Raw genomic sequence first — 17334 nt, forward strand, 5'->3', positions numbered from 1 at the left:
CAAAACATGACAAAAGCTGCAAGCACACAAAATATTTACAGACCAATCTCACTTGTGAACATGGATGTAAATATTTCAAGTAAAATATCAGCAAAGAGAACCCAATGACACATTATGAAAATAAACATCATGAGCCAAGTGAAGTTTTTTCTAAAAACTCAAGGGTGGATCAGTATTAGAAATTCCATTAATATTTTCCACCCTATTAATAGAGATAGGAGGAAAAATTATATGATCAACTCTCGATGCCATATAACCAAAGTCAATACACATTCATGTTTTTTTTAAAAAAGTAGAAAATATTAGGTATTTAACATGATATACCAATACTAAGAATTAACAAGATTATAAAGCAATGAAAATTCTCAAGTCATTGCTGGAAAGATTTTAAATTTAAATAACCTTTTTGGAAAACGGTTCAGCATTACCCCCTAAATTTGAACATAACAAACCCTATGACCTTGTAGTTCTTCTCCTAGGTATACCCAACAGAAAGAGCTTGCACAAGTGCACCAAAATATGTGTGCAAGAATTATTTATAATAACCAAATACCTAAAGCAACTGAAATATTCATCACCAGTGGTGTGAAATACTGATGCAATGGAAATGCACTGCAGGTATATGCAACAAGGATGACTTTCACAAACATAATAAGGAGCAAAAAAAGCCAGACACCAAAGAATACATGGCAAATGAAGCTGTATGAATAAAATTCAAAGTCAGGCAAAATAATCACAGTATTTGTAGTTACGGTACTGGTGACCTTTCAAGCAAAGGGAGAGAGGAATGTTTGCAAGAGGGCAAAAAGGGGTCTCTTAATGTGCTGGCAATGTTCTATTTCTTGTGCCAGTGGCAGTTACCTTGGGTTCCACTTCATGATTAAGCAGGACAATTATGTTCTGTACACAAGTAAGACTTCATTAAAAAGCATTACAATTTTTTAAACCTAAGACAGCACACAACAATCCCTAAATATCTACAACTGGGGGAAAAAATGAACCCAAATATGTATCATACTGGTAGCAAAAGTGCAAAGTGAGGAATTATTTGAATTGACTTTTTTTTTTTAAAGATTTTTATTTATTTATTTATTTCTCTCCCCCTCTCCCCACCCCCCGCCCCAGTTGTCTGTTCTCTGTGTCTATTTGCTGCGTCATCTTCGTCCGCTTCTGTTGCTGTCATCGGCACGGGAATCTGTGTTTCTTTTTGTTGCGTCATCTTGTGTGTCAGCTCTCCGTGTGTGCGGTGCCTTTCTTAGACAGGCTGCACTTTCTTTCATGCTGGGCGGCTCTCCTTACAGGGCGCACTCCTTGTGCGTGGGGCTCCCCTACACGGGGGACACCCCTGCGTGGCACGGCACTCCTTGCGCGTCTGCACTGTGCGTGGGCCAGCTCCACATGGGTCAAGGAGGCCCGGGGTTTGAACTGTGGACCTCCCATGTGGTAGACGGACACCCTAACCACTGGGCCAAGTCCGCCTCCTGAATTGACTTTAAAACACAGTATTAAAAGATACTAGATACAGGGAAGTAAATGAGGCTCGAGCAGTTGGGTGCCTGCCTACCACACAAGAGGTTCTAGGTTCAGTTCCCAGTGCCTCCTAAAGAAGACAAGCAAGACAGTGAGCTGATGCAACAAGATGACGCAATGAGGAAACACAATGAGAGACCCAATAAGCAGGAACAGAAATGGTTCAAGCCACTGAGCACCTCCCTCCCACACAGGAGATCCCAGGTTCAGTTGCCAGTGCCTCCCAAAAAGAAGACAAGCACACAATGAACAGACACAGAGCACTGTACACATCTAGTGGGTTATGTCCCAAGGACACATAAGCACACACCTTAAGCTACAGTTGGTGGTCTCACTGGTCGTAATAATATTGGCATAATTAAACCATCATATATACTTTCAAATAGGTTAAAGAAAAATAAGTATGTTAATATTATCAGCAGCCAAGATTTTTCAGTTTATTAGAAAAGAGATATAAATTTTAAATTAAAATCTTTGTCCAGATGCATTGCTGGTTGGCACTTGGTAATTAATCCCTCAGTGCCAGAGAAGGCTCTATATTAAATACAAATGAGTTTTTATGGCTAAGAGATTTCAAAGTGAGTCAGGAGGTCTATTCAGAGGTTACACTTATGCATGTCTCAGCAGGATCTCATTGACTGCTACAGCAAACAGTGCTTCAAATAGGGTTCCTAAGGGTTCTAGATACATCAAGAAACTATAAGCAGGACAGAAAAGCTCAAAATTTTGGCACCCTGTCAGTGGACCTTACTCTGGAAATTTATGCTCTCCAGTGTAACGGAGCTAGACTCATTTATAGTTTTCCTACACATGGCTCCTCTGCCCCTTTTATTTGAACCCATAATTAGCACTATACTTGACAAATATATGTCTCAGAGACTTAAATCTTAAGTCCGTTCATGTGCCAGTTGAGCCCTAAATCTCAGCAGAGTTACAACACCTACTCTCCAGTTCACCAGACTCACCCAGGACAACTAACAAGGAGATGATGGTGGACAATACCCATCCTAAGGAACAGAGAGAGTCTGCAACTGCAAGTACGATAGCTCCATAGGACCTAAGCCCCTCTCAATTAGAAGTACAGTGGACATCACTATCCCAAAATCCTCAAGATTGGGAAATGAGCAACAGACTGAAGTAGACTTATTATTAGTCCATTAAAGACTTATTATTCCAGCAATGGAAGAACTTTTATCACTGATGTAAAGGATGTGGCCACTAGAGGTTCTGAGAGGTGAAAGGCAGAAGAATAGGTGTAATATGGGGCATTTTTGAGACATTGGAATTGTCTTGCATGACACTACAATGACAGATACAGGCCATTATAAATTTTGTCATATCCTATAAAATTGTGCAGGATAAAGTATAAACTGTAATATAAACTATACTCCACAGTTAGTAGCAATGCTTCAATATGTGATCATCATTGTTAACAAATGTACCACACTAATGAAAGATGTTGTTAAGGTTGGAAAGTGTGTGGGGGGAGGATATGGGGCATATGGGAATCCCCTATATTTTTTAGGTAACATTCTATGTACTCTAAAGCTTATTTAAAAATAAAAGTTAAAAATTTTTTAAATGGGCAAAAAAATTTAAATCAAAAAGGTAAAAACTCTGTAGTTTTAAAATTTGAATTGAAAGTGTCATACAGTATGAATGAACTGTCCTTTAAGAAATAATATTTCCTATCTCTGACCTCTGAAAAGTTCTGGAAGTAATGACAATCCCAGTAGCAATGAGTACCTCTACCCAGACTGCATTGTGTAAACACCATTTCCAACTGAAAGCAAACAAGGTCCCTTAAAAACTGATTGCAGGACTAGGGCTGACTGCCCAAGATAAAACTGTGACATTCTATTGGGACAGAAAGTAAGCAAGTTATCAAAGACAGTAGTAGGGTGATCCTAAAAAGAAAGAGAAGCAAACTCGAAAGGGCTCTCAATAAACAGAGCTGGAATAATTTGAGCATCAAGACACTATTTAAAAATCCATACATTCTTTTTAATGCAAAAAAATTCTCATTGGACACCTCTGGAGATTACTAAAACACCAACTAAATATTCTGAAAATTGGGCTATGAAGGGAAACAGTCAAGCATTTATCCTGCCTTGCTTAACAAAATTTTTTTCAAGACAACAAATATTTGATTGGGGAAAGTTCTTCCATAATAAATACTTCCAGCTGTAAATATAAAAGGAATCATAGAATAAGAAAATTGCCATTTTGCAACCCCTAAAGCACTACTGTATCTAGGCAATGATCATCAATGGATACCAAAATTAAGTAAGACCAATGGAAAAGTTCATAATGTTAAGGCTGATATCTGAATTCAGTGATGAATCATGGCACCACTTATAGAGAGACAACCAGACATGGCAGCTCCCTATGATGCAAAAGAAATACCCAGCACCAACTCTGAAGAATTTCTTTTCCCACATCAAAAAATATAACTGAAACTGAATCTAATCCAGGCTCTACTTCTATCCAGCAGTTTACAAGTAATACAGGTGAGAAAGGACCACATTTAATGACACCAAAAGAGTGCAACAGAATTTCTAATACTCGAGATTTGGCCAAGACAAATGACAATTTGTCTTTAATAAATACAGGGCATTAAAAATAAAAGATGGGGAAACGGATGCAGCTCAACTGATTGGCCTCCCATCTACCATATGGGAGGCCCCCGGTTTGATTCCTGGGGCCTCCTGGTGAGGGCAAGCTGGCCCACACTGCAAAGAGCTTGCAGCCCGTGCCGTGGAGAGCTGGCAGCCCCAAGATGATGCACCAAAGGGAGAAGCAGAGGAGAGACAGTGAGAGATGCAGCCGACCAGGGAGATGAGGTGGCTCAAGCAATTGAGTGCCTCTTCCCCACACCAGAGGTCCCAGGATCAGTTCCCAGTGCTTCCAAAAGAGAAACACAAGAAGAAAAAACAGAAGCAAACACAAAAGAACAGTGAAAGGACACAGAGAGCAGGCAGCAAGGGCAAACAACAATGATGGGAGGAGGGAAATAGAAGATAGAGAAATGTTTAAAATAATCAGACTTAAGCCTTCAGCCATGGATGTCACAGAGAAAGCATCATATAAGTCTTTCCTCCCACTGCCTCATGTCTAAGGGCCCGAAGAGCTACAGAAGCTCCACTGGAGGGTTGAGCTTTGTACTAAATTACGAGAGTCTGAGGAGGCATTTCAAGCAACAGGGAACCCTCACAGACTGTGCAGTAATGAGAGATACAAAGCACCCAGTGGCTCTGCTTGCCACTGTGGAGGGAGGCAATGCAGCCTGAACGTCAGGCCACACAAGGTAGATAGAAGAGTGTGGAACCAAAGACCGCTGCCTCGAGATGACTCGCAAAGGCCAGGTGCCACATCACTGTGAAAAAGATCTTTGTTGGTGGCATTAAAGAAGACACTGAAGAGCACCACATCTGAGATTACTTTGAGCTGTATGTGTCTCAGCCCAGTGACTGAAATCATGATGGACCCAGACAGTGGCAAGACAAGGTGTCGCTTTTGATGACATAATTCTGCAGATAAAACTGTTATTCAGATAAAACTGTTCTGCTCTGTGGAAAGTACAAAGCATTACAAAAAAGGGTTTTAGGGTTTTGTTTTTTCATTTATGCTGTTAATTGCTAAATACAATAGTCTGATCATTACACTGAATAAATGTGTCATTTTTAATTACCATACTTAAGAATCACATCACCTAAATTCAACATATCTTGTTGCAATCCTAGCTCAAAAAAATGCAAAATGACATGTATGAGACCATTAAGGAAATATGAAAATTATTGGATGATAGTCAGGAACTACTCTTGATTTTACCTGTGACAGTGGTATTTTGGTTATATTTTTAAGTCCTTTTCTGTTAGAAATACATACTGAAAAGTTAGACTCATTTATAATTTCCCTACACATGGCTCTTCTGCCCCTTTTACTTGAACCTATAATTAGCATTATACTCATTAAAGACATGTAAGAGACTTAAATCTTCAGTCTGTTCATATGCCCTGAATCTCGGCAGAGTTGCAGCCAACACCTACTCTCCCAAGACAACTAACAAAAGGATGATGATGTACAACGCCTATCCCAAAAAAAAAGTGTATCTACAACAACAAGCAAGACAGTTCCATCCATCTATCCCCTAAGATCTAAGCTTCCTCTCAACCAGAAGCAGAATGGACATCACCACACCCTAATCCTCAAGATTGAGGAATGAACAAAGATAAGGGGGGAATGCAACTGTGGACTAAAGTAGACTTATTATTATTATAGTAATAGAAGAACTTGTAACACTGATGTAGAGGCAGTGGCCACCAGAGGTTATGAGGGGAGCAAGAAGGAAGAATATGTTTAATATGGGGCATTTTGGGGACACTGGAATTGTTCTGCAGGACAACTGCAATGACAGATACAGACCATTATACATTTGGTCAAAATCTATAAAACTGTGTGGTGCAAAGTGTAAACAATAAAGTAAACTATAGTCCATGCTTGGTAGCAGTGCTTCAATTATGTGTTCATCAATTGTAACAAATGTACCACACTAATGAAAGACGTTAATGGGGAAATGTGGGAGGGGAAAGAATTGAGGTATATGGGGATCCCCTATATTTCTTATGTAACTTTTATGTAATCTAAAACTTCTTTAAGAAAATAAAAATAAAAAATATAACAAAAATAAATAAATACACACCGAAGTACTTATGAGTAAGATGGCGTGATGGCTGGCATGTTCTTTAAAATACCCTAGTCTCCCTGCCAAAAGAGGAAGTAGAAGAGAGTGATAGATGAGACACCAAAATGCTCATAACTATGGAAGTGAATGATGATACATAAAAGTAGAGAGATTAGAATAAGGAGGTATATTTGAAATTTTCCATTACAAATATTTTTTAAAAGATTTATCTATCTATCCCCATCCCCCCTCATTGTTTGCATTCGCTGTCTGCTCCCTGTGTCCCTGTCTTCTTTTTAGGAGCACTGTGAACTGAACCCAGGACCACCCATGTGGCAGGCAGGCATCCAAGGGCTTGAGCCACATCCACTTCCCTAAAAATTTTTAATGAAGGGATCAAAATAGAATGTTAATATTCCTGCCAGTTCTACAATTTTAGGATTCTATATTCAATTTCCTAAAACACATCCATTGCATGCATGAGACTAAATATATGTAATATAACATTGGCAATATTTCTTAAAAATTATTACATATAAGAACCACAATGACTACAGAGTGATGAAAGTGTTACCAAGGAGGAAAAGTTTAAGAGGTTGGCATTAATTTTTCTGTGGAATATAGAAGAGTTCACTAAGCATTTCTAAATGCATACAAGAGTTCACAAACAATTCTCTTCTATAACTACTATAGACAGAATAAGAAAAAAGAGATTTAAATTATATCATAAAAATAGTAAAAAGATTTACTGCATAATCATCTACAAATGCCCAGTTGTGAGCATTACAGAATCAAGGTCTCAAGAGTTCAGAGCCTACAGTTCACAGAGGACTCCACCACAGGTTCCCTGATCCCCTGAAATAACATTCTTCCTGGACAGGTTGTTCAGTAGCTTTCATTAATTTCAAGAGGTAATAACCACCAATGGAATGAAATTGAATTTTACATCGCAAAACTTTCTGAGAACCAGGAACTGATGAAACACAGAACACTCTAATTCTCCACAGATGCTGCTGCTTGTGGAAGTTCAAAGAGGAAGTCCTAAAGCTGGAGAACTTCATTTCCACTGTTTGAGCGACCTCTGGTGGCTACTTCAATTATCACAGTCGCTTGCTCACAACAGAAAGTAATGTTAAAATTAAGAACTAACAAATCTTGTGAGATCTAACAAAAGATGGCATAATAAGAGCACCTGGCAAAACTTCAAGTTGTGTAAGATCTTCATTATACAATGGAAGTTGGTTTGTAGCATGCTTAATTCAAAATAATGTCCCAGATAGTTAAATACACACTATGATTTTTTTAACCAAAATAAGAATGATTTTTCCCAAGTCTTTGTATTTCAAATTTATAAAACATCAGCAAACACCCAGGGAAAGAGCAGCACAGGAGTAAAGGCTACAAGAACCAGGAAGGAGAATCCTTTCCACACCTGGACGTGGCATAAGGAATACAATATCCTCAAGAGGGAACAGAAACAAGAGTTAGGGAACACCAGGTCCCCAGTCTTTGCAAAGAGGGAAGCACTGGCCAGAGAACCCAACCTGAGTGCGCTCAAAGGACAAGTGTGACTCGAGACCTGCCAGACCAAATGCTCAGCGGCAGCAGCAGTCACCAAGACGACAAGGCCATACAAACAGAGCCGGGGAGAGCTGGGCACAGCGCTCAGGACTACTGACAGGTCCCAGGTTATGTTGTTTCCAGCCCCTTAGGAAGTCCTACGGCCAGAGAGCCCCAGCCGGGGCCCAGGACCCACTGGGGTGGTGGCTGCCTCAACTCCAGCCCTGGCCGCTGGCCAGTTCTCCACAGACTCTGTGCCACAAGGCACCCCTCAGCCCTCGCCCCTTCGGTGATGACAACACCTCTTCCCCCTGACACCGCAGCCCCAAGGAGGAGCTGACCCTCCAGAGAAGAAAGAGCATTTCCCAGGAAATGTCCCGCTGATGCCAAGGAAAACTGTCTTTGGCTGCAAAGGTCTTTGGGGCTTGTTGCCCAATGCTGTAGCTATTTATTCGCAATGATAAATATTTAGTATTCCATTGTGGTAACATGCCACGCTTCGTGCATTCAACTGTTGACGGACATAAGGGACAAATAACAGTGATAACAGATATCTCGTACAGGGCACGTGGCTCACTGGGTTACGGTAGTGGGTTCTGGGCAGAGATCCCGCCAAGCAGTTTTCCAGAGTGACTGTGCCCATTTACATGCCCACCAGCACTGACGCCACTCCCTCCTTTCACTAACATTTAGGATTAAAGAGGCATTTTAATACGCTGTCTTGATAGTTCATTTGGTTTTAATCTGCATTTCTCTGAACATGCAGCACTTTTCATATGTTTATAGAATGCTAGAATTTATATTGGCCATTAGAATTTTGCATCTTTAAGCTATTACAGACTACCTGCAAACAACAGCATAGCAATCGGCAAATTGTGAATCCATCTTCAAAATCTATCCCCCAAAAATGTATATCCATACACACATACACAGGTGTGTACCTACCTGTAAGAGAATCCTCTTTACTGTCTCCATCACTTACTACTTGGGCTAAGCCACCATTATCTTCCACCTGAATTACTGGCACAGCCTCCTAATTGGTCTCTCTGATTCTACCTTGCCCTGATACAGTCCATATTTGCTTGGTAATAGATTTGCATCAAAGCCCTCTTCTACTCAAAATCCTCCAACGGTTCTTCATCTCACTCAAATTTAAGTCCCAAGCCTTGACCCTGCCAATAACCAGGCTCTCTGGACTTTGGCCCCTGGCTTCCTCTCACCGTGCCTCCTACCACCATCCCCTCCCTGACTCAGCAGCTCTAGTCACTAGCCCTCCTTGTCGCTCTTTGAAACATGCCAACCCTTTCAATCACCGGTCCCTCATAACTGCAAGCCTGTCTCGCTTTTCTTTATTTGTAACCTGGTTTTGGGTTTCTTTTTCTCTTTGAAATTACAAATTCTATCAGGATATATCTAAATGTACATCTTTTTTTAGTGTTTTTTGCCTGACATTCGGTGAGACCTTTCATCTAGAGATGCCAACCTTTCTTCAGCTCATGATAAAATTGTTTTCTGTTATTTCTTTGACAATTGTTTAACTTCTGTCTGCTTTCATCTCTCCTGAAAATCCCATTATGCATATCTTAGAACAGTGCTGTCCAAGAGAAATATAATTCAAGTGAAATAATTTAGTTTTTAGTAGCCACATTAAAAAGCAATTTTACATTAAAAAGTTAAAATATACAGGTGAAATTAATTTTAATATATTTACTTAACTAAATATATGCAAAATATTATCATCTGAATATGTGGAAATTAAAAATGAGATAATTTTACATTATTTTTTTCATACTAAGTCCTCAAACTCTGGTGTGTCTTCTTGACTTACAGTTTGTCTCAGTTCAAACCAGCTGCTTTTCAAGTGCTCAGGAGCCACTTGTAATTAACTGGTGGCTACCATATTGGGCAGCACAATGGCTTTTCTGGAACTATCTTCCATGCCCTTTAAGTTCATAATTTTTATTTTTTTCTTCTGAATTCAGTTTCTTTTTTTTTTTCTTTTTCTTCTGAATTCTAAGATAGTTTCTAACTGATCATCGAATTCACTAACTCAGCTTCCTGAAGCACCCATTCTACTCTGTAATGCATGTGCTGACATTTTAATTCTAGTCATAGTTTACATCTGCAGGGCTTTCTTAACAGCACACTACTCCTGAGCAACAACAGCCCACTCAAGGCCATCCAGGAATGTCCCCTAGAGCTGTAGGACTCAGGCTTAGAATTTTTTGTAAGTTCCCTCCCATCTCCTATACTGATTCAGTGGAGACCCTCTGCTCTGTGTTATCAGAAGAAGCACTTTGCACTCCTAAACCTTCGCATCTGACTGGGGATTCTGCTCTATCTGCTTGGTCTTTAAAAAAATCTACTCTGCATGTCTCTGATAATCAAGCTGGTAACATCAGTAATTATGTAGGCCACAATTCATTTCTTTTATTTCCAGAAAGATAAATGGAGAAGTTGAGACTTAGTGACATTTTCTTTGGTAGTTCAGCAATCCAACTGTTCACAGAGCACAGAGATGGAATTGTAAGCAGAGGAAATGCAGTGAGCTTACATCAATCTTCCATTCACACCAACTCAAACAGCCCAGGGCCAGCCAAGATATTGCTCCAGTTACTAAGTGGACAATGCAAATATAGAACACTTTCCCTCATAGCAGAAATTCCTCACCACGTTCTCCTTCCTTTAGGAGTGTACCTTTCGTTTCATCTATTTTGGCTTTTCAATCTCTCTCAGTCCAAGGGATGGAGATCTGAGTATCTGAGTCTCTCTTAGTCCAAGGGGCAGAAATCTATTACCAAATAAGCGTAACACACTTAGGATAAATAGAAAGCAGGTTTTCATGTTAAAGGACACTCGAAAAAATACAATGGGAGCAATTCATTTCATGGTGTCTGAAATTATTGCCTAACGAAGTTAGTAAGAAATGCTAGTGTTAGTGTTTGAAAGAAACGATTGATCTTAGAAAAGATCTTTACTACACACATGCCCATTAAATACTGGGAACCTCGCCAGAAATAACTGACAAGCGGTGAGGATGAAAACACTAAATTCCAGGTGAAAAGTCAAAATAATTTTAGTTTGAATTATGAGCTATGTTTTAAGTAGAAAGCATTTTAATTAAAATAAGATGCCAGGTAGACTATAAGAAAACTAGTGATAAAATGAACCTTATCCAAAAATAAAGGAAAAATGATTACACAAGCCTTGTAACTCTGCCGTACCACCTTTATTTTTTTTTTTTACCTCTTTTTAAGATTTTATTTTATTTATTTCTCTCCCCTATCCCCGCTGCCCCAGTTGTCCGTTCTCTGCGTCTACCCGCTGTGATTTCCTCCCTGTTCGCTTCTGTTGTTGTCAGCAGCACAGGAATCTGTGTCTCTCTCTGCTCCGTCATCCAGCTGCAGTCAGCTCTCCGGGCCTGTGGCACCATTCCTGGGCAGGCTGCACTTTTCTCACACGGGGCGGCTCTCCCTACAGGGCACACTGCCTGAGTGTGGGGCTTTCCCACGCTGAGACACCCCTGCGTGGCACAGCACTCCCTGCACACATCAGTACCGCGCATGGGCCAGCTCCACACGGGTCAAGGAGCCCGGGGTTTGAGCTGCAGACCTCCCATGTAGCAGGCAGACACCCCATCCATTGGGCCAAGTCCACCTCCCCCATACTACCTTTAATAACAGAATATATTGTAAATGAGCTGCTGTTTAAGCCTAAAGTCTAATATGCGTATCATTTTATAACTATTGCCGCAATTCCACAAAGAAAAATTAAGTGAAGTCAAGGAAAGCTGCACTTTGTAAATTATAAAATCAAGAATAATCTTTTTGTAAATCATAACCTTCTGCATACTAAAAAGAAATTACCTCGATAACAGGTGTATTCTCCTGGAGCTCCATCGCATGTGAGGCCAGTAAACCAATCACCCGAGCAACCTTGGCCCGTCTGTAAATGGAGAGAAAAAGAGTCTCTGAAGAAGAGAGATAGGGACCAAGGAACTCAACCTCACTTTGTTACCTTACACAACTGTGAGCATAAGACAAAAGAAGGTGAAATAAAAATTGAATGTGACAGGGCAAGTGCACACTTCCCCATGTGTACAGCCCGGAGAACACCCCCTGTGCACATGCGGAGACACGGACAGCAATGTCCTTGGCAGCTGTCTGTAATAGTGACACATTTAAACAAGTCATGGTTTAATAGTAAAAGGGAAAAATTAAAAATTTCAAAGGCTGTAACCAGAGAGAAGAGGGAAATAATAATTAACTCTTTATCTCTGAGTATAGAGTCATGGGGCTATAGGATTGTCCTATTTGTTAGTGGAGCAAGAGTGTCCACCTAAGTAGTTAGTAAATAATTATCAGAACAGTTTCACATAAATATTGATATAGTCACTTTAACAGAAGTTTTGACACTCCTAAATCCTGGAAATATTGCTTTATTTTAAAAAATACAAGTTTCAGTGAGGTATTTTTTTGGTATGCAGCAGAAAATAAAGTTACTACTTAATAATTATTACTTCAGTATAACATGAAAAAGCTATTTCATGTAGAAAGATCATTTTTTTTCATTCATTTTCACAAGGTGCTTTTTCTTTTAACTGTAAAAAAAACAGGTGAACACGTGACTTGAGGAGGACCACATCCTTACTTAGTGACGCTTGCATACTCTCAGGGATAACCTGTGTCCATTAGCCAGAGAACCTCTATGTGAGATGCATGGAGGGAAACAAATCAGCCTCAGAGAAGTACCAAAGGGAAAACATTCATGCTGTCAGAACTCTTACAACACACAGAAATAATCCATCAGGAGTTCAACACTCCTTGAAGTAGGTATCAAATCTCTTAACATATGCAGACTAAAGAAGAATAAGGCATTTGTATGATTAGCATCCAGCCTCTGAATAAAGGGGTTATATTCTAAAATAGTCACTCTGAACCAGAGTTCAAGAAAAGCTCCTACTAGGCAGAGCCCTGCCCCCTGACCAGCCATGCAACCACAGCGAGTCAGACAGGCTTCCGCTTGCATGTGTGCTTAATTCCTGCGGTGCCATTAAGTAGCAGGATCCTAGGTCTAGGCTTTTTCCATATTTTTAAGACAAATGCTTATTATCAAAAGTGTACTAATTAGAAAACACAACTGATTTACCTCTTTTCAAGGACAGGCCCAAAATACTTAAAAAACACTGAATCGTTTTTCCAAAGTACAAAATTAAATATTGGCTACTAGATTTATTCACCAAAAATAAAAATGTATCACAACATGCTAAATATTTTCTCCAATTTCACCAGACACTATTTCTATCAGAACAAGAGAAAACACGTCCCCTAAAAAACCTTAGAGTTCTAAGTTATAAACTAAATACATATAAATAATATCAGCAACAACTCCCGGGCTATACCAAAAATCAAAATGCAACTCCACCAAAATGTAATGCTCTCACAAGCTGGCTCCTTCTCATAAATCAGGCTGCTTTCCAATGTTACTACCTGAGGTACCCCAAAACCTCCATCAGGCTCTACTGCAGAAATGTGCCCAACTCTAGATGGCACCTACAGCAGCACTGACAGCCCTTCACACAATGGCAGAAATACTCTGTGTCTGCAAAGGTCCAGACGGTACCCACTAGTCACATGTGACTGTTGATCACTTGAAATATGGCTATTGCAACTGAGGAACTAAATAGGTAATTTTGTTTAATTTGAATTAATTTTAAATTTAAACTTCAATAACCACATGTGGCTAGTGGTTACTGTATTAGAAAGAGCAGATCTAAAATTCTATACTGACTTATTCATTTGTTCACTTGTTTATTATCATCTCTCCAACCAGCCCAGGAACACTGCGAGAGCAGAGCTTAATCTTGCTCAGCACAGCACACAGTAGGCCCTCAAAAAAAGTTTATTGAGTGAATACAATATTGATATCAAAAACAAAGTAATTAAACACATTAGTATGAAAACAGTGGGCAAAAGTATGGTTGCAGAGGCAAACAAAAAAATAAGGCAGGATTTCCCATGTAAATCTCAAAGTAGAATTGAAGGCTAAAAGCATTAAAAGAGAAAAAGATTCATTTTAAACTAAATATGGTTTAGCCTACAAAGGATAAAAGGCATGAATCTTTATGCACCAAATAACAAGCATAAAAGGGAAACCCAATAGTAAGGGGGGAACATCAATCTACTTCTCTCCCTAGCAGAGCAATAAGGCAATCATGAATGCATACATGCATTTCAGCATTCCAAATAAAAACCAAGACACTCAAAGCAACAGATGCACATATGGAAGGTTGCACCCTATAACATGCTCCACACTTGGTTCACTGGTGAATTCTGGAACCAGAGGTCCTGGGTCTATCTACTCGATGGGGGACCCTGGGGTAGTTACTCATCCTTCATGCGTTAAGTGGGACTAGTAAGAGTACCTATACGTAATCAAGTTGTTCTAAGGAGCAAAGTAGATAAACCATGTGAAGGGATTTGCCATGGTGCCAGACAATAAATATGTACTGAATGTGTTGGCTACTGTCATCACATTATTAATGTATTACACTCATGGCATACTTTATATATATATATATATGTGTGGGTGTGTGTGCATATATTTATACACATTTTTTAAAGATACCTAGATTATATAAATGTTATATAAAAAATATAGGGGATTCCAATATGCCCCACTCCCCAGACCTCTCACACTTTCCCACATTAACAACATCCTTCATAAGTGTGGTATATTTGTTATAATTGATGAACACATTTTGAAGCACTGCCACTAAGCCTGGATTAGAGTTGACATTGTAGTTTATACCCTCTCCTGCACAATTTTCTAAGTTATGACAAGACATATAATAGCCTGTATCTGTCATTGCAATGTCATTCAGGACAATTCCCAAGTCCCAAAATACCCCCATATTACACCTATTTTTCCTTCTCCCTCCCCTCAGAACCTCCAGTGTCCAATGCCTCCACATCAATGATAAAAGTTCTTCTATTGCTAGAATAACATAAATCTATAGTAGAATAACAGTAAGACTATTCTAGTCAACTTTTCATTCCCCAATCCTGAGAATTCTAGGATGGTGATACCCACTCCACCTCAAATTGAGAGGGGGCTTAGATCCCATGGGGCAGATGGATGGGACTATCTTGCTTGCAGTTGCAGACTCTCTGATCCTTACGATGGTCGTTGTCCATCATCATCTCCTTGTTAGAGTTGTCCTGGGTGAGTCCAACGAACTGGAGAGCAGGTGTTAAAACTCTGTTGAGATTCAGGGCCCAACTGGTACATGGAAAGCTCAAAGATTTAAGTCTCTCAGACATATACCTATCAAGTCTAATACTAACTATAGATTTAAATAGAAGGGGCAAAAGAGCCATGTGTAGGGAAACCACAACTCACACTGGGGAGCATAAATTCCAAAGTAGGGCCCCCTGGCAGGGTGCCAAATTCCTCAGCTGTTTGCTTTGTCTATAGAGTCTGGATGTCTCCAGAGCCCTCAGGAGCCCTGCCATTTGAGGCAGTATTTACTTTGGCAGTCAATGAGATCCTGCTGAGATGTGCGTAAGCAGTAACCTCTGGAATACCTCCCAACTCACTTTGAAGTCTCTAAGCTGTATAAACTCACTTGTCTTTACCCTTTCATCCTTTGGTCAAGGTCTTTTTCCAGTGACATTGCTGGTTGGTGCTTGGTAGTGATCCCTTGGTGCCAGGGAGGCTCATCCCCAGGTGTCATGTCCTACGCCAGGGGGAAGTGCATTTATATGCTGAGTTTGGTTTAGAAGGGGCCACATTTGAGCAACAAGGAGGCTCTCAGGAGGTAACTCCTAGGCAAGCTAAATGAATAGGCTAAGTTTCAAATTCAAAAAAAAAGTTCCTAAGTACAGTTATCAGTATCAAGGGCCCATCAATGGTCCATCCTCCTTTACTAGTTACTGCCCCAGTACTAGGGGGATTCTTGCTGTCCCATTAGAAAATGTGACAGAACTCCCCAGGATGGGAATTCATTATTCTTTCAGTTATTGTGTGAATCTCCACCCACCATGACAATGGTCCCTGAACACTTGAACACATTTATATGCCTTATAGGTATGCACCAGGTGAACCTCCTCCCATGAATCCCCCATCACTGACACCCCACACCAATGATCCTTTCCTGTCATAGCTGTCACCCTTCTGTGATCCAAAACTTCTTCAAAAACAAAGCCAACAAAATAACCAAATACAATAAGAAAATGAAATAGTAATGATAGTTTTAAAAATAACAAAATACAAATACTTAAAAATAAATTTGAAATAATAAAAATATAAAAATATATGATTTTTAAAAAAATGCTTTGCTATTTCTTTCATTACTGTAAGATGTTGTCTTGAATATTCAGTTCTTTCATTTATTTCCCCAGTGTCCTATTTTTTTCATTTTGACTTCAAAGAAGCTTGAGATTACAGAAAAATCACGTACAGAATATAGGGGATTCCCAAATATCCAACATCCTCCCCCTTTTTTCCCTTTCCCCTAATAATAACATTTTACATGTGGATTGTACATTTGTTACAGTTGATATACAAATAGTGAAATACTGCTACAAACCATGATTCATGGCATACTTTTAAAGATGATTTTATATTAGACCCCAAAGAAAAATTCATAAAATTCCCAAAGGCAAATTTATACAGGCCTCATTATGATGGATGTAATAAAAATAGAGATGATAAATATAAACTGAAACAGCCAAAACACTTGTAAATTTAAAAGCACTTTTATATATCTCATGGATCAAATAAGAAACAAAAACTGCAATAAATCACTACATAAATAACACATGACAAACTTCATTCTGCTTCATGATGGCAGACAGAACACTGCCACCCACCTTTGAGGTTTTTCAAGAATCTACTAAAATAAGAAACAAAAATGTCTTAATTAAATGATAACTGCAAACAAAAAGAAGGGCTGAAAATGAAAGTTTGGGGAAATCTTAAGATGATATAAATAGAATTTATGATACAGGTGTCTCAGAACCAGAGGTAAGCAAAGATCTTTCCAAAGAAGCCTCAGAGACTTGGGATGAACTCAAGCAGAGAGCTAGGATGAGTCATACCACAATCAGAGCTACTGATGAAAGACATGCATGAAGAACAGTTGAGCCACTTAAGTCCTATAACCTTTCCATCTCACTCTCCGTACACAGCATAAAGTCTACCACCTGCTGCAGGGACAGTTACCGAACATTGTATATCTTCCCATGGCCCACTGCATGGACTGTGGGAGAGTGTGGGCTATGGTGTGGACTACTGACCATGAGGTGCAGCAGTGCTCAGAGATGTATTCACCAAATGTAATGAATGTCTCATGATGATGGAGGAGATTGTTGTTATGGGGGGGGAAGTGGGGTGAGGGGGTGGGGAGTATATGGGGACCTCATATTTTTTTAATATAATATTAAAAAAATAAATAAAGACTAAATAAATAAATAAAGTTCACCACCCTGGCCACCATTATAAAAGTGGAAAATTATTCCTACAATGAGCAATCTACCTCAGGGGTGATAAACAAGTGA

General features: G+C 39.5%; 1 protein-coding gene across 19 annotated transcripts in view; it reads right to left on the bottom strand.

The window, feature by feature from the left end:
- Nucleotides 1-17334, bottom strand: part of ULK4 (unc-51 like kinase 4) — a 659217-nt gene that overhangs the window by 579281 nt on the left and 62602 nt on the right. For all 19 annotated transcript variants that reach the window (XM_058288214.2, XM_058288209.2, XM_058288208.2 and 16 more), the window contains one exon: nucleotides 11641-11719. In XM_058288214.2, coding sequence (XP_058144197.1) covers nucleotides 11641-11719 — 79 coding nt within the window. The remainder of the gene's footprint in view (nucleotides 1-11640; nucleotides 11720-17334) is intronic.

The sequence above is a fragment of the Dasypus novemcinctus genome, chromosome 26 (assembly GCF_030445035.2).
Source record: "Dasypus novemcinctus isolate mDasNov1 chromosome 26, mDasNov1.1.hap2, whole genome shotgun sequence".
In the NCBI taxonomy this organism is placed as follows: Eukaryota; Metazoa; Chordata; class Mammalia; order Cingulata; family Dasypodidae; genus Dasypus; species Dasypus novemcinctus.